Source organism: Hibiscus syriacus, unplaced genomic scaffold (genome assembly GCF_006381635.1).
Source record: "Hibiscus syriacus cultivar Baekdansim isolate YM2019G1 unplaced genomic scaffold, ASM638163v2 tig00110578_pilon, whole genome shotgun sequence".
In the NCBI taxonomy this organism is placed as follows: Eukaryota; Viridiplantae; Streptophyta; class Magnoliopsida; order Malvales; family Malvaceae; genus Hibiscus; species Hibiscus syriacus.
In genome coordinates this window covers 567,899-588,780 of record NW_024062789.1, presented here as the reverse complement: position 1 = coordinate 588,780, position 20,882 = coordinate 567,899, and the positions used below count along the sequence as shown (strand labels likewise).

Sequence of the window (20,882 nt, the reverse complement as noted above, 5' to 3'; positions counted from 1 at the left end):
CGCTATGTTGTACTTAATTAAGATACTGTAGTCGCTTCTTCAATATCTCAACGAGAAATTATACTTGGTAACTATGCAGATAATGTCGAGATGTTCACTCTTTCATTCGCTGCTGCTACTTGTAAGCTTTGCTCTTTCATTTCAAGTCCATGCTCAAGACCCATCAGGTAATTTGCCTACAAAAATCTTCCAATACATATAATACTCAACAATCTTTCCAAGTATAAATCTCAATCTTTTCAGGTTTCATTAGCTTAGATTGCGGATTGTCAGAGGATTTAAGCTATACTGATTCCACAACAGACATATATTACATTTCGGATGAATCTTACATTCAAACCGGAATAACTAAGCGTATATCATCAGAATATTCGAAGGTGTATCAGCAGATGTACTGGACAGTTCGAAGTTTTCCCCAAGGAGATCAAAACTGTTATAACTTTACCTTGAGGAAGGGAGACAAGTACATAATCAGAGTAAGTTTCTTGTATGGAAACTACGATGGGAAAAACACAGTGCCACAATTTGATATCCGTTTAGGACCTAATTTATGGGCAACGGTTAATTTAGACAACACTTCTCGTTCCTGGGAGATCATTCATGTTCTTCAATCAAAGTATTTGTATGTTTGTTTCGTTAATACTGGGAATGGGGTGCCTTTCGTATCAGTATTAGAGTTGAGGCTTTTGACAAATACTACACTTTATACAAGTCAGTTTCAAACTGAATCACTTTCACTTTGGAGAAGACTTGATGTTGGTCTGCCATCTGATGGTTTCCTCAGGTTAGTGATATCATTAAATTTCCTTAGCTAAAAAGTATATATACATATTTTTTACATTATGATCATGACAATTGTCGTCACAGGTTTAAAGAAGATGGTTATGATCGCATGTGGTGGCCTTATCAAAGAGATGATTGGAGGGTATTGAATACTTCTATCAACATGGAAACCAATAACGTCTACCAGCCACCATTGGTGGTCATGGAAACTGCCGGTACACCAGCAGATGTTGGTCAGCCGATGAATATCAGTGTTCCAATTGACCGGTTTTATGTGTACATGCACTTTGCTGAAATTGAAGTTCTCAATAACAGCATTGAATCCAGAGAGTTCGACGTGTATATAAATGGGCAGAAATTTTATGGAGGTTTTCGTCCTGCATATTTGCAAGTATTCAGCTTATACAGCGACTCAGCCCTAAGTAGTGGTGAGATTTCAATCCAAAGAACCAGTAATTCAACCCTTCCGCCCATCCTTAATGCCATTGAAATTTATGAAGTGAAAAACTTCTTACAGTCTCAAACAAATGAAAAAGATGGTAACTTACTCTAAAACTAACAGCATGAATTTGCGCGCGCACACACACACACACACATATGCTTTCAGTCTCAGTCTAACTACATTTCTCTGTTATATCTTATAGTTGATGCTATTTCGAATATAAAATCCATTTATGGAATAAAGAGAAACTGGCAGGGAGATCCATGTGCGCCTCAAAAATTCTTGTGGGAAGGACTTAATTGCAGCTACGATACTAATCCTCCAAGAATCATATCTTTGTAAGTCTTTCGTGCGCCTGCCCCTTATGTTTTAGGCAAGCAAGGGACTTTTTCGATTGTTGTTAAATTAAAAACTTTTTGGCCACGAAATCAGGAATTTGTCATCTAGTAATTTGAATGGAGAGATACCTAATGTTACAGCCAATCTCTCTCAATTACAGCAACTGTAAGTGTCTCCAATCTCCATGTTTATGTGTTAATTTCGGGTACTCATATTAATGGTGATGAATGAATTTATTAGGCTCACTTATTGCTATATATTATCAGGGACTTATCCAACAACCGTTTGACTGGACCAGTGCCTGAATTCCTGGCTAACCTGCAATTCTTGACTCTGCTGTAAGTTATTCGGAAATCTGAGAGTACTTGGAAAATAATGTTAACGGATGAAGTATCATGTTCGTCGTCTTTTTCTTGCAGAAATTTGAGTAGAAACATGTTTAATGGTTCAGTTCCTGCAAAACTCATGGAAAGGGCAAACCGGGATCTGCTAGATTTAATGTATGATTTTCTTCTTTATTTATAGTTTTGAATGTCGATATGCTTATGTCTTGGTGATAGAGACATCAATATTTAAATTGCGGTAAACACATCAAACAAAGTCAAAGCTTAATTACTTGTTTCTAAAACCATCCCTGTTTAACTTTTTAGTACTGCTCTTTGCAAACATGGAATCAACAAACTAATCGACAATTATTTAGCAGTAACTAGAATTCTATTCCAATCCTTTCTTTTTCCAAAACAGCTTTTATTCAAAACTTTATTCATTTTTGTTGATCAATTCGAACTGATTGAAGCATGGATGAAGATACAAGTCCTATTTGTGCACCCGACTCATGCAATAACAACAATGACGACGACAAAATTGTCCCTATTGTAGCATCAGTTGCATCCATAGTTTTGGTCCTAATAATTACTTTGGCCGTATTATGGAAGCTTAAAAGAAGAAAACAGCCTGGTATGACTATTATCACGTACAATTGGTGGATCCAAATTAAGATTTTTTTTTTTGGTTCCATGCACATAATCCTATCGAATTTGTTTCAGTTTCTTCAACGGAGAAGACTGATGTCGAGGATTCCGGAAAAACAAACCAGTACTTGCAGGGTTCACCAAAGAACCGACAGTTCAGCCATGCTCAGGTCCAAAGGATGACGAACAATTTTGAAACAGTGTTAGGTGAAGGAGGATTTGGAAAAGTTTTTCTGGGCTATTTAGGTGAGACCAAAGTAGCAGTGAAGATGCTTTCACCATCATCCGTTCAAGGGTATAAGCAGTTTCAAGCTGAGGTATAAAAGGGATTCATCTGATCTTATCTCTTAATAATTAACTTTTAATAAAGGCTATTAAACAAAATTGATTGAGAAATATGGGTTTTAATTCTTTACAGGTGGAAGTTCTATTGAGAGTTCACCATAGAAATTTGACGATGCTTATCGGATACTGCGATGATGGCAGCAACTTGGCGCTAATCTATGAGTACATGGCCGAAGGAAACTTAGCAGAGCATCTCAAAGGTTGGAAAGCATCGAGAGAGTGTTTATATTTGACAAGTGAATGCAATTAAAAATGAAATGTTTAATTAATGGTTCTATGTAGTTAGCAGCAGAGGTGTTTTGAATTGGAAAGTAAGACTTGGCATAGCCATGGAAGCAGCACAAGGTCAGCAGGCATATATATATATATATGTGTGTGTGTGTGTGTGTGTACACCCAATTACTATAGTTGAAATTAAACTAATAATAAGCAAATTAAAACGAAACGTAGGACTACTGTATTTGCACCACGATTGCACACCGTCTATAATCCACAGAGATGTGAAGTGCACCAACATATTGTTAACTGAAAGTCTGCATGCCAAGCTCTCTGATTTTGGGTTGTCCAAAGCTTTTCCACTTGAAGGCCACAGTCTCATTACTGGGGTTGCTGGTACCCCAGGATACCTTGATCCCGAGTAAGTAAATCTGGTTTCGACACACACTTGAGTAATTTCAATCAAAAGTAATTTCGAATAAATTTAAGTCATAAATCTATTATCAAATAGGATTTTTTTTTTGTTTACTCGTCTTCTGAAATAATGTTTGCCATGCAGGTATTCTACTTCGAATAGGTTGACAGAGAAAAGCGATGTCTATAGCTTCGGAGTAGTCCTTTTGGAGATCATTACGAACCAACAAGTGATTATTAAATCGTATGACCAGACCACACATATAAGCCAATGGACTAGTTTGATGTTATCTAATGGTGATATCAAAACCATAGTTGATCCAAGATTGCAAGGAGATTTTGACATTAACTCAATGAAGAAAGCAGTTGAACTGGCAATGGCCTGCGTATCTCAAACTTCGATGAAAAGGCCATCAATCAACTACGTTGTGGCGGAGATAAGCGAGTGTTTGTCGACTGAGATTGAAAGGAATCAACAGCACAACATTCAATTTGCTCCAGCTGTAAGGAAATCCCTCGCCTAGGCAGACGGGATTATGCAAAATATATTAGCATAACCTATTTAACTACCAGCTTGATTTTCTCTTCATCCTCGTCTCATTGATGGATAATGCAGAAACAATTGAAAACGGTGAAATATATTAATCTGTACAAAACAGGGAAGACAGAGTCTGCTAGATGAATTAAAGAGTATATGTTGATTAAATGAATCGATAGTTTATTTGGACAAAATTAGGACTATATTGTAGATGAAAAGAATTTAAGGGAATGTTGATCAAGGAAAATTAGGAGTATATCTGAGGACTGAGAATTAATCTTTTTTTTTCATGAAATATCCTAAAAAATAGTTTATGTACGATAATATTTTCTTTTTCTGTTTTGTTGTTCATTTTGTGTCTTTTTCTCTTACCCCCAGCGCTAATAGTTTGGGTTATTCCTTTTATTCTCCCCTTTTTATTATTATTTTTCGTTCCGGTTTCAAACCGTATCGCACACATAGTTTTAATGGACGAGTCTCCCATCAAGAATTTTTTACATACACAAAAACTCAAACTCGAGATCTTATCACGCAATTAATGAGCACGGATGAGTACCGTTAATGATAAGCACCCTTAAGTTAATTTATAAAACACTAAATTATAAAATATTAAACATATAATTATAAATTAATTAAAAATCTAAATGTAATTTAATTAAAATAAAATATTTATAAAATATTAGTTTTTAGGGTAAACTTTACAATTGTCTATCTAACTATTTATCCCTTTTACTTTAACCACTAATTTTTTCAATTTTGTTAATCAGATCAACTAATTATTTAAATTTTTTCAATCAAACCACCTATCGTTAAATATTAACAGAGGAGATGACACGACAGTTAATAAAATTTGTATAATTACACATTTTATTAATTTGATCTTAACTTTTATCTAATTTAATAAATTTAATCATCAATCCGATGGTGACATATGTCACTGTGTGATTGGATTTTTTTAACATTTTTTATTTAATCCAATCAAATGGTGGCACGTGTCACCGAGTGAATGAATAGAAAATAAATTAAATTAATAATTATTTCTGGTGGGGTTTGAACCTAGGATGCAAGCCGTAAAACTAAGCAATCTAACAACTAAGTTAGACTACTAAATTTGTCTAATATACAGAACATAATTTATATAATTTATAATATAATTAATGGTAATAAATGACCTTATAAGGACTCAAACATGAAATAATTGAATAGCATGAAAATATAAAATATATACAAATAAATATTATAATTGATTCATGAATGAATATGTTTTATTTTTATTTTAAATCACATTTAATGTAAAAATTAAAAAAAAAAGTAAATTTAATATATTATAATTGAAATTTATCATTTTTCATATTTTAAATTAATAAATTGTCTTCATTATTCTAATTGTATTGAACTAAAATGTATCATATCTTATATTTTAAAATATTATAACATCAATCGAATTATAATCTTATTTAACAACTCTATATTAAAATTAATTAATTCAATAAAATCAAGTTTCCCCTAATTTTTTTTAAAAATATAATGAATAAATAATAAAATATAAAATTCTTACTCTAACTGGGATATAAACAAGTCAATGTATAAGTTAAAATGCTTACTAAGATAAGCCCTCAACTATCAGGAAAATTCTAAGTCAACAAAATTCTTCGTTATATTTTAATTATAATATATTAAAATTATTTTTATTTTTCATTAAAATGATTTAAAATATAAATAAAATACATTCACATATTAATCAATTATAAAATTTGTGTGTCATATAGAGAAAATAACTTCAGTAACCGAAAATGCCTTATAATATACGATTTTAACCAACTTTTTTTGGAATTGCAAAAATGACCAACAAATTCGCAACGCGAACTCCAATTTCGTAACTCAGTTTCCAAATTCGCAACACTGAATTTCAAATTCGCAACTCGATTTCTAAATTCGCAATGCGAATTTTGTTGTAGCAACTCGATTTTCGAATTCGCAACACGAATTTTAATTTCGCAACAGGTTTTAGTTTCGCAACACAAATGTTTTGGGTATATAACTACGCAGCAGCAGCAACTCATAACCTAAATCCCTAAATCACAACTCATTCCATCTCCATCTATCACTCTTTCCGGCGACATCCGTTCCTATATCTAACGACATCCTTCCCCATCTCTAATTGTTTTTTACATAATTTTATTTCTATATAATTTTTCAATGATTTCTCTCCCAAATTATCAATTATCAACTTAATAAATATATGTTTTTCTCTAAGTTAGTGATGATATGTAGTTTATAGCTCGTTTGTTTAGTAAATTAATTTACAATTTATAGAATGAAATCATCTAATGTTGATCATGTTTGGATAGATTAGTGTTTTGGAGGGTCATGGGAGAATGTTCATGGTGTTTTACAATATATGCCTTTACCCATGAATCTTCAACTAAAACTGTCATTAAAAAAGTTAACTTATGAAACTCTAATGTTACGTGTTGCAAAGAAATTGAATTTAGAGTCTCTAAGTGGATTTAGGCTATCTTATCAGAGAAAAGGTAAAGTTTATTTGTTAACCGACAATGAAGATGTTGAACGATTCATTGCTTACATTAGTGTTTCGCAAGAAGATGATGTTACATTGTATGTTGTTGAACCTAGAAGTAGTGAAGTTGGGTCAGTAGCAGGTAGTAATCAACTAAGTTCTTCAACCCCAGTTTATGGTGCTCATAATATACAACGTTGTTATCAACCTCAAAATTTAATAGTTTCACCACAATTTTATCACTAAGAAAATTTTGTTTCACCACATTTACAATACCAAACACAATATCAAACACAATCTCAAAACCCACAACCTTTTCCTAATCCAAATCCCAATCAACTTTCAGCACCAAATTTTGGTTTTTGTATTGACCAGTTAGACGGTTATGAGCAAACAAAAAAATTATGAGAACTAGTCAGTATTCAAAATTTGATCTTGGTCAATACCCGGACTTTGATCTTGGTCAATACTCAGATTTTGAAGATGTTTCAGAAGAAGAAACAGACCCTGCATGTAATGATTTTGATATTGGTCAATACCCGAATTTTGATGATGAAACAGCTGTTGTCGAGGAAGATGTTGTTGATAATAATGAGGAGGAAGTTACGACTGTGAATGAACATGTTGAACATTCATTTTGTAATTCATATAACCCTGAAGAAGAAGAAAAAAAGAAGTCCCCGAAGAAAATAAAAAGAAGAAAATGCCACGGGAGTATAACTGGAATATATCAGAATTACTTCAGATACCGGAAGAAGAGTTGGTAAAGATAGCAGTTGATTGTTACACAAAAGTTATTCGTATCAAGAAAGATGATTATTTTGATACAAATGAATACTTGAAGATAGCTTTGTATAAGAAATGTGTGGAAGATGGCTATCAACTAAAAGTTAACAAATCAAGCAAAGATCGTTTCGAAACAAAGTGTATGATTGACAAAAATTGTACGTGACATGTGATTGCAAAGAGGATAAAAGATTGTGAAATGTTTCAAGTTAGGACTTTTATTGATAAACATACATGTTCAAGAACCCAAGTTTTTCCTCACCATAGACAGGCAAACAAAAACGTGTTGGGTGGTTTTCTGGCTGAGTTAATATTTTTGAATGGCAGGGTATATCAGGGACATGAAATTATGACTAACATGAATGCTCGGTTCAAGATTAGTATCTCATATTCTCAAGCTTGGAGAGCCAAATGTTATGCCTTGGAATTGTTGAGGGGGTCTCCAGAAGCATCGTTTGCCCAACTGTCGGCTTATTGTCACAATTTAAAGCTGAAAAATCCTGGGTCGGTAACTCATATCAAAACAGATAGAGATGGACACTTTGAGTTGTTGTTTATCGCCATTAGTGTTGCGGTTAGTAAATCAATATAATTTTGTTGACTCATTTTTGTTAGTTACATGCATTTCACATTTAAATGAGTATGTCTTGTGTATATTATTTTGTAGATTCATTCGTTTATTACTTGCATGCGCCTAGTATTATAGTTGACGGAACACATTTGAAAGGTCGATACCTTGGAGTAAACTTATTAGCAGTAACCATGTATGCTATCAATGGGATACTATCAATAGCTTACGGGGTTGGCAAATCTGAAACCTCTGATTTATGGACATGGTTTATGGGGCATCTTAGGGATTGCATAGGTCCTATTAGCAATCTGAAATCATATCTGATAGGGCAAACTCAATTGACAACGTTGTTAGAAGGTGTTTCCCATATGCTTTTCATGGACTTTGTGGTGTTCATTTGTACAGAAATCTAAAATCAAGGTCTGCTGGTATAAAAAATCACAAATGGACATATTGGAAGACTGTAAAAGCTTATCGGGAAGTGGATTTTAATAAGCATATAAATTGTTTAAGACGTGTTTTGCCTCAATGTGCTCAAACACTAGAAGATGTCGGGTTTGAAAGATAGTCAAGAGCACATCAACTTGGAGCAAGATATGGTTTCATGACGTCTAATAGTGAAGAATCAATCAACGCTCTAAGTCGTCATTCCAGGAAATTACCCATTACTATGTTAATGGAGTTTTTTCGAGCCTCTATTCAACAGTGGTACTACAAGAAAAGAAACCATGCATGTATTATTTCTTTAAATTCGTAACTTATCATATATTTTACTAAGTATTATTTATTTAAATTTACAGGAACATTGGAATGTTGTGTTACACCATGGACTGAAAAAAAGATAACGAAACGTGTTGTGAAGTCAACGTCATGGAGAGTTGAACCATGTTCAAACACTTTGTTTGAAGTATTGGATAATAACTTAAATGAGCTTGTCGATCTAAATGCAAAGACGTGTAGTTGTATGAAATGGCAAACATTTGGTTATCCGTGTGGCCATGTTATAAAAGTTGCTCTTCATCTAAACCAAGATAATTCAAGCGCATACGCTATGGATTGCTACACTACAGAAGTATATCGACAGACTTATGCCGAGATTGTCTACCCTATTCCACATCCTTCTGAGTGGGACATATCAGATGACTTACAAACAGTTTTGCCACCAGTCATGGACAGCAGGCTAACTGGCCGACCAAAAAATCACGATCGTATACCGTCTAAGGGTGAAGATAAGAGGATATCGACATATAGTCGGTGCAAGGAAAGTGGTCATACAAGGTTGACCTGTGGATCACCAGTGCCATCACAATCATCTTTTCCTCTACCAAAATATGAATCCTCATCAAAATCCAAAGCTCATATGGTGCCAAGCAAAAGAAAATCAAAATCGCAATCATAACCGGCTTCACATTTTGGGACTTATTAACTTAGGTGATTTTTAAATGCAAACGTTGTATTATGTGTATTTTAGGTGTGAATGCATACATTTCAATTAGACATTCATTAGTAACTTGAGTTTAAACATTGTTATGATCTGTTCAGTTGTTATCACTTATCAGATTTTTTGTTGGAATTGTTGCGAAAGTCAAATTCGAAACGCGAAGTTGACTTTCGCGTTGCGAATTTGGCTTTTACGTTGCAAATTTGACTTTCGCATTGCGAATTTGACTATCGCAACGCGAATTGACTTTCGCGTTGCGAAAGTGTACCTTCAACAGGTCTTTTTTGCCTTCAACATAATGCAGATTGAAATTTAAAACAACAAATCAACTTTACAAAGCAATTAAACAAGAAAAAAAAATAAGAATTATTTACACATCAATTAAACAAATCAACTTTTACAAATCAATTAAACAAGCAAAAAATAATTCTTATTTCCTCATCAATTAAACAAATCAACTTTACAAATCAACTTTTACAAATACATCAATTTCACGCAGACAATTGTTTATGCACAAATACATCAATTTCACACAGCTCACTTCAGCATCAGGATTAACCTGCAGAAACCAAATATTTGCTCAAACAACACTTTCTACACTTCTAAAACAACAAACATCAAATTATCTAGGTACTTAATCAAACATTTTCAAACCAACAAAGAGTATATATGTTAACAACACTTGCTCAAACTTACTAATTTGTGTTGTTTATGCACACTTTCAGCACGCGGATACAGGTAGGCAGCATCTCGCATATATCGCTCTAGCCATAAAATGCAGAAACCACAAGCTTACTGCACCTCTATCTCTATTTGTGGGGAGGTAGAAACTATTTACTTCATGTCGTCAAACATTCCAAGAACATGCATACGAGAGGACCACAATCCCATCTGGCTCCCTGCATTTGTTATGGCGCGGTCTCGTCTCTGATCATTGTAACTTTGAACTTCTTTATCTTATTGTTTCCAGAATTAGTCCAATAATCAATCGCATCCAAATATTTAGCCAAATGAGCGCTCCATCCCAACAAATAATATCTCTCAAATCAGACAATGGTATGTAATTCAACATGTTGTCATATACCATTGTCTTCAGGGATGGGAGCTGAAGCTCGACGAGAAGCCAATGACGACGTTCCAAAACAGGGATAAACACCTACAATCATAAATAATAATTCAGTTACGTACATCAAATTTTTATTTATGAACACCTTTAAAATATTAAAAAATAAATACTAACCTTATCGACCTCCCACCACGCAGGATAAAGTTTAGCTTTTCCATTACCCAACACATATGAAGTGTCTCTCTGATCCTTCAAGTGAGCTACGTGAAAAGACATCGGCATAATAGTTTATCGCGTATTTTTTATTTTCTTCAATTTCCTTATTATCAGAAGACGTGACACCCATGCATCAATATGATGTTTTATAAAAAATACATATATTAGTGAATTTCATAAATTTTAAAAAAATTAATCAAAATGAAATATAAGAATAATATAAGACTTACACCCCCCGTCGAAAAAGCCATTGTCTTCAACCCTTAATAACACACCCCACCAAGACCGATCAAGAAACAAATGCATATCATCATCGAGTTTGCATATATCAGCGTAACACCCCTGGCTCCGCTCATGTAGATAAAAATCAAATGCGGTCTTAGACCAAAAGGTATTATCCAGAATTGTGTCCGGTAGTGTTCTCCTCTCCACTTCAGATACCGGAATGGTACTGACCGATAAATAATATGAAAGCCAACTCTCATCCATCATGTCGGGCACGTGAGGGGGTTTATCAATATGTCGACATATTATGCCATGTGAATCGGGCTCTCGAACGGTGGGAGGGACCTCTTGAACGATGACAGGGGCCTCTTGAACGGTGGGAAGGGCCTCTTGAAGGAAGATAGGGGCCTCTTGAACGATAGGAGAGGCCTCTTGAACGATGACAGGTGCTTCGGGCTTCTTCTTACAAAGTCTTGGCACTATTAAGGTGAACGGAGACGTAATGGCACGTGCACGACGTCTGATACGTGAACCCCGTCGTGCAAGAAAAACCCGACAAAAAGCATCTACCTTATCGGGCCGCTAAAAATAAATTAATACATAAATCAGTAAATAAACAAATAAATAATGCCGAAAAAAGGTTATTTGCATTTTTAGTATAATATTAAACAAACTTACCTTATTGCGTAGAGTATGAACCTCATTCTGCAACAATGCAATAATCTCACGTAGAGCGGCTACCTCATCACGTAAAGTAGATACCTCACCACGTAAAGCACCATTGTCATCGCGTAAAACCTTTACCTCACCACGTAAAGATCGTACCTCATCACGCCATGCATCATTGTCTTCAAGTAAAGTACCGACCTCCTCACGCAAAGCATTGACCTCATCACGTAACTCCCCTAACTCATCCCGTGGAGGTGGAGAATAGGGAGATAAATGTCGTGGCATCTTTGTCGGTCGCCTATCATGAGGTGATGGTGGAGAAGAGGCTCGATGATGTGATTAAATAGGTGATGGCTCTCGTTGTGGAGGTGTATAATCGGCTCGATCAGGTGATGGCTCTGGGTGAGGTGATGGCTCTCGAAGTGGGAGCTGCTCATCATCCGTGCCATCAAAAAAACGCTTACTAACTTGCCACCAATCAGTGGCAAGCTCAGCCTCTGTGGGTGTTAGCCTCTGTAATGGATAGTTGGCCTCCTAACAATATAAAAGCTCAAACAAAGTTAAACGTCTACCAGTAATAACTTGTTTATATATGGTAGTATTTGTGTTAACTTACATCATTTATCGTCATATATGGTAGTAACTCTTCCCAATCCAACAGTCGGATCCTCCTCCAGGAAATACCCCTAGGAATATCATTTGAATTTTTTATTGCATATGTATGCATGCTGGGAAAAGCCTCAAATATCCAAATCTACAAACAATATAATACACAAACATTAGTAATTGTTAAATAATTAATTATAATTTTGGAAACATTATATAGAAATTCTTACCTTAAAGGCCCAAATAAAGCCTGCCAAAGTGTATTTGGAACCATGACCACACAAACATTTTTCGGTCCTCAAAGGCATACAACAACTTTTTCCAGGTAGTTTTCCATAGATATGAACCCCACGGAAACATGTTCTATGCATTTAGGTCCTCTACCAATAATATTAGGTCCTCAGAAATAGGTTGTCTGGCCTCTTTGCCTAAAAAACCGGCATGCAAAAGTAATAAATGGCATACTCGGACAACATCGAGGTCATCCATCCGAGTAAAACCATCTTTAACAAATAATCTCTTCAAGCCGTCGACGTGTAAACTCAGCTTCACCTTTGCCAGCTCAGGAAAAACCCGAGATAACCATGATGGGTGGGCGATATGATTAGTGTACCGACCTACATCATCGTGTCTGAAACGTAGACCAGTGATTAAGCAAAACTCCTCCCGCCCAAAACAAGTATACGCCGGAGGAAAATGAAACCATATCTCTTCATCACCACGTTGTATCCTCTCGGGTAGATCGTTAGTCATGGTCTGAAGAAACAAATGGGTCAACATAGCATCTCCACCCGGATGTTGTACTTTCAGCCATGGCCCGAAGTAAGTATCCTCAAATAATTTTCTTTGTACAGGTGTAAGCATCGACGCAATTGTAGTGGCTAGGCTTAATTTATTCCTTAAGGTCAATGAAGCCGAAAAAAATTCTACAAAAACAATAAACATACCAAGTTAGATATACCAAAAACTACAAATTATACACTATAAACAGACATGATATTAAACATTGAAAACAAAGCCAAATATGTTTCAAACTTGCACGATATTCACCCAAGTCATTATTCTATCATAGTTCACAAAATGCATCAGATAACATTGTGGAGTTAGTATTTGTCTTTGTTTTTTGGTTGAAGTAATGCAATTTATTCAAGTTTCAATTTGCAGAAGAAGAATAATTTCTGAAACTTAAAATTGCAACTCAGTTTCGCGTTGCGATTTTCATTTTCGTGTTAAGAATTTAAGTTTCAAATAGTCTTCTGCAAATTGAAACTTGAATGAATTGCATTACTTCAACCAAAAGACAAAACAAAGGCAAATACTAACTTCACAGGGTTAAAGACTAAACAGTTTAGCAGTATTGGCAACAACCGAATGAATTTACTAAGCAATCTAAGTGAAATGGTTAATCTATTACTGAAATTACCAGTAAATTTATCATCAATATAAATATGAAAAATCTAATAATAATACAAAAATTTCAAAATAAAAATAATTAAAAAACTAACCCTCGGTGGTTGATTTTCTATTTCTGACCGTGAATGGTTGTGAAGGTGGCTCTGAGAGATGGAGATAGACGAATTTCGCCGGAGATGGGGACGGATTTCGTCGGAGATGGGGACGGATGTCGCCGTAGAGAGTGAGAGATGGAGATGGGACTGAGTTGTGATTTAGGGTTTTAGGTTATGATTTGCGATTATATTGTTTATATTTGTGTTGTGAAATAAATATTGTGTTTCGAATTCGAAAATAAAATTCGCGTTGCGAAAATAAACGCACTTTGCGAATTTGACTTATGTGTTGCGAATTTGACTTCTGTGTTGCGAATTACAAATTCGCGTTGCGATTTACATATTCGCGTTGCGAATTTGGAAACTGAGTTGCGAAATTAGAGTTTGCGTTGCAAATTTGTTGGTCATTTTCACAAATCCAAAAAAGGTTGGTTAAAATCGTATATTATAAGGCATTTTCGGTCATAAGGGTAAATGGATCGGAGTATTATGGACTTGCTAAGCATTTCTGCAAATTATGCAAGTAATCTCAACAAATTTGAACTTTGAATTCATTTGGAACAGGTTAAGAGGTTGATTGCTGAGTCACTAAATATATTGTTTGAAGATACCTATTATATGGGCAAATCATCTTTAAATGGTTCTTCAATCAAGAAGTCCTCATCTGGCGATGTTCCTGAATTGACATTGATTGTTAAAATCAGAAATAATTCCCAAAAACCAAATATTAGCACTCAATGTGCGGATGAGAATGCAGTTGCAAAACTTCCCCTTCCTTCTGCCGATGATGATGCCAGCAGAGGACTTGTTACACAGCGACCAAATGCATTGTCAACACCAATGGCTGCTAATACCGGATCATCTCCTTGGGGTTTTTTTTTCATCTGGAAGTCAGTGGTTAGTTCCTGTAATGTCTCCTTCCGAAGGACTTGTCTACAAGCCGTATGGAGGGCCTCGTCCTCCAACTGCAGGTTTTTTGGCACCGGTGTATGGTGGCTGTGGTCCTCTGAACCTAACTGCAGGTGGAACGGACTTTCTGAACACAACTTATGGTGTTCCTTCTTCTCACTGACACGGAGTTGGGATTCTTCCTGGCAGCCCTCCTAGATGTCAGACCTACTTTCCACATCACGACATGCCATTTAGGAATCCAACAGTTTCAGGCTCAACAGTCGAGCAGATTAGCTCGTTTCCTAGAGTCCAATCAAATGACAATCAGTTATCAACAGGTGATGTGAACATCACCACAGCTCAACAGAGTTCATGCAACATGCCAAGTCAGATGAATCAAGTAGTCCCTCTAAGAGAATTTCCTGCATCAAAAGTACAGCAAGTAGTCCCTCTGAGAGGTCTAAAGGGGATGCACTACTTCCTCTTTTTCCTACCAAACCCACAACTCAGGCATGTACTCACAATGCTCTGACTAGCAGGGAGCAAACACGGGTAATTAAGGTTGTACCACATAACCGAAGATTAGCAACTGAATCAGCAGCTCGGATCTTCAGGTCTATACAAGAAGAAAGGAATCAGTATGATTAGTTTTTGTGTCTAATGTGACCTACTTCACTCGGAAAATGACTGCATACTCTTTAAATATTTGTTGGTTTCGTATCTGTATTAATGACATGTACATAGACAACATAAGTTTGAAAAGTAATCAACTTTTGCTCAACTGCAATAATGCTTGCTTCTGTATTTTATGGATGCAGAAATCTTGTCCAGCGTTAGAAAATCATATACTGACATATACTGCACTGGAAGTCTTTAATTATCTAGGATTCCAGGTCTATGCTTCAACAAATTCTGGTTCAGAGACCATAGTTTTTTTAACACTGTTGTCTTGGAAGTTGCTTTCATGGTGTTACATTGATGTAGTGTTTCAATTTCAAAATGTTAAGCAGGAACCATGAATAGAGAAAAGCCAATTGGAAGAATTCAGTTGTTACTCATACCAGGTGTTCCTTCTTTGCCGGACAGTAAAACTTTCAAGTATTGGAATCCAACCACCTGGATTCATGAAGTCAAGGACTCGGGGTTCTTGAAAAGGATGCATAGAACAAACATGGAAGCATGCAAATTGAGATTATGCATATATTTTATTAATTTGCAATGACTTTACAAGTATTTGTCGGAATATCCGGGGCCACCATGAAAGAAACGGTTACCAGAGTTTTCAGGTTTCCCATTGTAAGTAGTAGCACTCAGGTTTTGTCTCATATGTAACACCATTTTCAGCATCATTCAGGCCTGCCCTCTGCTTGAGGGTTTTAGACTCGCCTACTCAACTCGATTAAAAGTTTTAAAGGTTTCTAATCTCCCTAAACTTAAAAGAATTGATCTGCACGCTTGTACTGAGCTGAATGAAGTTCCTTCAATCACCAAATCTTGAAACATTTTGATATGTTGCGGCAAGAAGGCGCTGCAAAATTGACTTGTTGACATGCAGCACGCTTATGAGTTTGACCTTGGAAGATGCTACATTGAAGGAGGAGTCATTTCAAAGCCATCTGTCTTGGTTCCCTGTCGTCGAGAAGTTGGTCTTAAGCAAGTGTAATGCCTTGAAATATATTACAATATCAAGCTATCGGTTTAAGACACTTATCTTGAGAGAGTGCAAGCAGTTAAAGGGAGCTGACATTGACATCCAAAACCTTCTTTCATTGGATCACAAAGGTGAGAAGATGATGCCCTTGGAGTATAAAAGAAGCCAAGCTTTGCTTTAAATCATCAAGGCAAGGCGAATCTTGATTCCACAATGAAGCTAATCATGCCCCTTGCTTTGCTCGTTTGCAAAAATTTATTAAGAAGTTCGATTACAGTCGAGGCTTGAAATTGGTGGTCCGATGTGATAAGGTATCTTCCTTTCCCATTTCACTTTTCTACTGTTTTTAAATCAAGAAATGTTATTATACACGTCTAAGATGCTCAAAATTTCTGCTATCTTGCTTGTTATGCTTTATCAAGAACATCACCATTTATGAAAATCCAAAGAAAATCATTCTTCCGAGCGTCTATGATCTCAAACTTGATGTGGTGAAGTCATCAGTTACCCTTGAGGATCTTTTAGATGATATTCTATGAACAAGTCGTCCTGCAACCCTATCATTGTTCTCAACTTCCAAAAGCAGTCTCTGCGAGGTATGTTTCCGAGGTATGATGCCCTTTGAAAATAAAGGTTTCCGAGGTATGATGCACTCATGTAATAAATTCTCTGGTTCAGAATCTTGTTTCGTGGAACTGGAAACTTACAATTCCCTGTATAACTTTTCTTTCTCGAGAGCTACAGCTAGTCTTTAAGAAACTAATGGCACCAGAGAAGGATCCTGGCTGCTGCACATACAATTCTACCAGTAACAAATGCTAGCGTCACTTTCTGGATAACATCAAAACCGAGGACATTGTCAATGGCGAAAGTATATCTGAATGGATTGCTTGGTTGAGGTTATATAAAGCCCAGGGAACGTGCTATTGAAAGGGTAGACTAATGTTTGATTGGATATTGTCAGACTATAATTTTTCTCTTCTTTTTTTCTTTAACATCAGTATAGATGCAGTTCTTAGATGTCTGTGAATTTAAATTGTGAACCGCTGCCCATGGAAGAATGATAATAATGACCATTCTTTGTTCCAATTACATCTAATTTTTATATTTGCCCTTCATTTTGTTGAGTTGAAAGATATTGACATGTAGTTAACTTGTATATGGAACTTCTTACGTATTGATTGCTGCCATGGATCAGCCAAATATTAACTAAAACAATCGTTTTTATATATCATTTTTCCTTTCATCTTCGATTTCAAAACTGTAAAAATGGCCTATTTGAGCACAATCTGGAAGAGCTTAGCCAGGAAAGTGGAACCATAAAATTAAAGCATGTAAACCTAGACGGAGAATTCATTTGATCCATTCACAACTATCAAACTATTGGATAAACATCACTGTTAGTATCTTTGTGGGTTCACATGCCAATGAAAAGGGAAAATCACACAATCATCAGCATAACCCTAAAGCTCACATCTCTACATTAAGCAGAAAATAGTGGTCATCCAAAAAAATGCATGCTTACATTCATCAGCATTAGCCCAATTCATTGACTTGATGTGCAAGAAAATATTGAATTGCTTATCAACCCTCACAAGCATAAATGCCTTCAACTATTGAACACCATGACCCAAAAGACCAGCACCAAACCAGTAAACCTCTAGCAATGCATGCAAGGAGATTCGATCATCCCACATACCAAATTATTTCAGGGATTCAGGGGATATTTTGGACAGCTAAAATTCACACTAAAGGCTAATTTCTATTAAATAAATGCAACATTTAAAATTATAAAGGGAAACCCCAATTCGGTCAAATTTACATATGGAATAAGATGTTTTAAGCATTATGGCCTCAAACATCATAGTGATTATATATCACAAGACCATTCAAATCAAACCCATCATTTCACTAACCTCTAGCCTTAAGCTCAGCAAGTCGCCTCGACAAATCATCCTCATCAACCTTCTCCTCTGTCTTGGTTGAAACAGCATGAGCACCTGGTTGCGGCAACCCGACAGATACCTCCAACCCATAATCATCAGCAACCTGTTGCATCAAGCTGTTGACGTCACCTTCCGGTGTTGACAATGAAGTAGAACCAGCCATAGCACTCTCCATAAATTCTGCCTGGACCTCCATATTCACAAATTGCTTCTCGAATTGATCCATTGTCTCAGACATCTTCTGCAAATTGCCTACAACGAATAAAAAACCGAATTTCATCACACTGACATCCAAAATTATGGAATTATGCCGTAAATTTAAAGTAATTTAGTAAAAAAATAGCATAACTTGAATGAATTTATTTTAAGGTAATATAAACACAATATTTTCACTTGGGGCCAATTTAACCCCCAAAAGAAACGCCGGATTATGATGTTTTTCGTTCTTCAATTGTACCATAAAATGTCTGCTAATTTCCCCTAAAAGAGATCAGCATAAGGCGATCAAAATTTTGAAAGTAAAACATTTGACGGAGAAATTACCTGTGCTCAAGGAAGATTCAAGAGACTTAACGATATTAGCCATGGACTTATTAACGGTGTTCATCTTAGCCTGGGTATCGAGCCTGGCAACAACGGCATCGAGCCGCGACGAGAGCCGCAGGTAGTTCATCTGCTCAGTGCGTTTGCGAATGGCGTTCTCAGCGTAGATTCGAGCTCCATCCATGTTACCTTTTTCTATCGCCTTCTTTACCTTCAATTTCTCAGATTTCTCTTCCTTCTCGCACTTCCTCACCTGGCGTTGCAGCGATTTGGATGTGAATTTGAGTTCCATGATCTGGTTCAAGAGCTTCTCGGTGTTACCCATGGCTAGATTCTTTGTTTGTCTGCTGAGGATGATTTGACTTTAGGGATCAGGATTTTCTCTAGCTTTATTTTATTTCTCTCTTTTGGTTACTAGGGAAAGGAAAACGGAACGAAAGTGGAAAAGCCGCGTAAAGGGCGCGGACGATTCAACAGAGCTTTTTTTTCTTCTTAAATGGGACTCTCTTCACCCAAAAGGAAAAACAAAACAAAACTTTTTACCTGTTGCGTGTTCTTATTCATGATTTTTATATTTTATTTAAAGTGCGTTTGGTTCACGGAATGTAAAATTATTAGTAGGAATATAAGATTACGGGAATGTAAGATTACCAGTGGGAATGTAAGATTACCAAGGAATAAGATTACTGGGAATGTTGTATTTTGTGTTTGGTTGGCTTAGCAGGAATGTAAGATTACCGTGTTTGGTTAAATGAATAAAAGATTATTGATATATATATTTGACTAAATTGTCTTTATTATATATTTGTATAATATTACAAGTTGAAAAATATTTATATATTTTCTTTAAAAAATTTAAATTCATAATATTTATATAATTTTTTTACAAAATTAAAAATATAAAAAAATTTAATGAAATGGTAAAATTTTATTTTAATCCGTGAACTTCATATAAAATTTTAATTATAGATTTTTTTTTAAAATCTAAAATAATTTAAGGATAAAATTTGTAATTTAACCTTCGTAGAATTTTTATCATTCAATGACAGAAGAATAATATTTTTTTTAAAAAATAAAAATTTAAGGGCATTTTAGTCCAAAACGCCAGTAATCCAACAATACCTAAGGAAATGGAGGTAATGACATTCCCGGTAATATACTCCAAAAAATATACCCCAAACGGGGGAATGTGGATTCAATTCCCATAGGAATCTCACATTCTCCATCCAAACACCCCCTAAAGGTTAATCTTTTCTGTTATCCAAAAAATTCATTATTCTAAAAAATTTCCTATATTTACTGTTGAAAGTTAAGCAAAGTTGGCACGCACACTGGTTTATTTCAAAGTTTAACACCGTTAAAATAGATTTCAACGAGCAGTTATTAAAAAGTGAATGGGAAAATTGTATTTAGTCTCTGCATACTTTAGGATATTTATAAGATTAGTCCTTAAGCTTCATCTATAAATACTCTAACACATTTAGTTTCAAAATTATCCCAAATCATTTATTTCTCCCAATATTAGAGAGCTTTCTTGTGAGTTCTGAGTGTTTTGTAAACAGCTGTAAATTTTTTCACTTTAGTAAAAGATCTGCAGCAGTCCGGAGACGTAAGCATAATTGGATGAACTTCGTTATCAATTTCGGGTATTATTTTTTCGCTTTTATTTCGTATTCTCACTAATATAATTATAGGAAAATTATTCGTTCTCATTTTATTTCTCAACAATTGGTATCAGAGCTTTTGGTGGTTAATTTTGTCAGTTTTTTCTGTGAGGTTACTATTTATGTGAATAGTAAATTTCGTGAATAGTAATATTTGGTCGGCGATATGAGTTTATCGACGGGGGTGTTCTAATACACGATGGTTCGCAGAAATTGTCAGAAACGATCCAAACGAAGCCAGATTCGAGTGGGAGCGATGGCTGCAGACGAAGGGAAGATGAAAATTGAGAAGTTCGATGGTGCGGACTTTGGCTTTTGGAAGATGCATATTGAAGATTTTCTGTACCAGAAAAATCTATATCAATCTCTCTCAGGAAAGCAACCAGAGGGCATGAAGAATGAAGACTGGGCTCTTCTCGACAGACAAGCCCTCGGAGTTATCTGACTGACGTTATCCTGCAATGTTGCTTTCAACATAGCAAAGGAAAAGACCACGGCGGTTCTTATGGCGGCTCTCTCCAGTATGTATG

General features: G+C 35.5%; 2 protein-coding genes, 1 long non-coding RNA gene and 1 pseudogene across 5 annotated transcripts; 3 read left to right on the top strand and 1 right to left on the bottom strand.

Annotated features, from left to right (window-relative positions):
• Nucleotides 1-82: 82 nt before the first annotated feature.
• Nucleotides 83-4,075, top strand: LOC120133265 (LRR receptor-like serine/threonine-protein kinase IOS1). Its single transcript, XM_039149883.1, has 13 exons — nucleotides 83-167; nucleotides 244-784; nucleotides 868-1,322; nucleotides 1,428-1,563; nucleotides 1,658-1,729; nucleotides 1,831-1,902; nucleotides 1,984-2,064; nucleotides 2,361-2,521; nucleotides 2,611-2,852; nucleotides 2,954-3,099; nucleotides 3,170-3,225; nucleotides 3,331-3,517; nucleotides 3,656-4,075. The coding sequence occupies exons 1-13, from the start codon at nucleotides 83-85 to the stop codon at nucleotides 4,032-4,034; spliced, it is 2,613 nt and encodes an 870-aa protein (XP_039005814.1). The 3' UTR covers nucleotides 4,035-4,075.
• Nucleotides 4,076-8,474: 4,399 nt separating this feature from the next.
• LOC120133264 lies at nucleotides 8,475-15,392 on the top strand (annotated as a pseudogene).
• Nucleotides 15,393-16,457: 1,065 nt separating this feature from the next.
• Nucleotides 16,458-17,104, top strand: LOC120133307. Its single transcript, XR_005517083.1, has 3 exons — nucleotides 16,458-16,510; nucleotides 16,622-16,795; nucleotides 16,944-17,104. It is a non-coding gene; the product is annotated as an uncharacterized LOC120133307 (long non-coding RNA).
• A 110-nt stretch (nucleotides 17,105-17,214) lies between these two features.
• On the bottom strand, nucleotides 17,215-19,178 carry LOC120133304 (ESCRT-related protein CHMP1B-like). 3 transcript variants are annotated; one of them, XM_039149910.1, is made up of 3 exons: nucleotides 18,689-19,178; nucleotides 18,116-18,397; nucleotides 17,215-17,312 (listed from the first exon to the last, which is right to left on the bottom strand). In XM_039149910.1, the coding sequence occupies exons 1-3, from the start codon at nucleotides 19,011-19,013 to the stop codon at nucleotides 17,302-17,304; spliced, it is 618 nt and encodes a 205-aa protein (XP_039005841.1). In that variant the 5' UTR covers nucleotides 19,014-19,178; the 3' UTR covers nucleotides 17,215-17,301. The 3 variants fall into 3 exon arrangements, with proteins under 3 accessions (XP_039005841.1, XP_039005840.1, XP_039005842.1); XM_039149909.1 differs by lacking the exon at nucleotides 17,215-17,312 and adding an exon at nucleotides 17,686-17,935; XM_039149911.1 differs by lacking the exon at nucleotides 17,215-17,312 and having other exon boundaries at nucleotides 17,942-18,397.
• Between the last annotated feature and the right edge of the window lie 1,704 nt (nucleotides 19,179-20,882).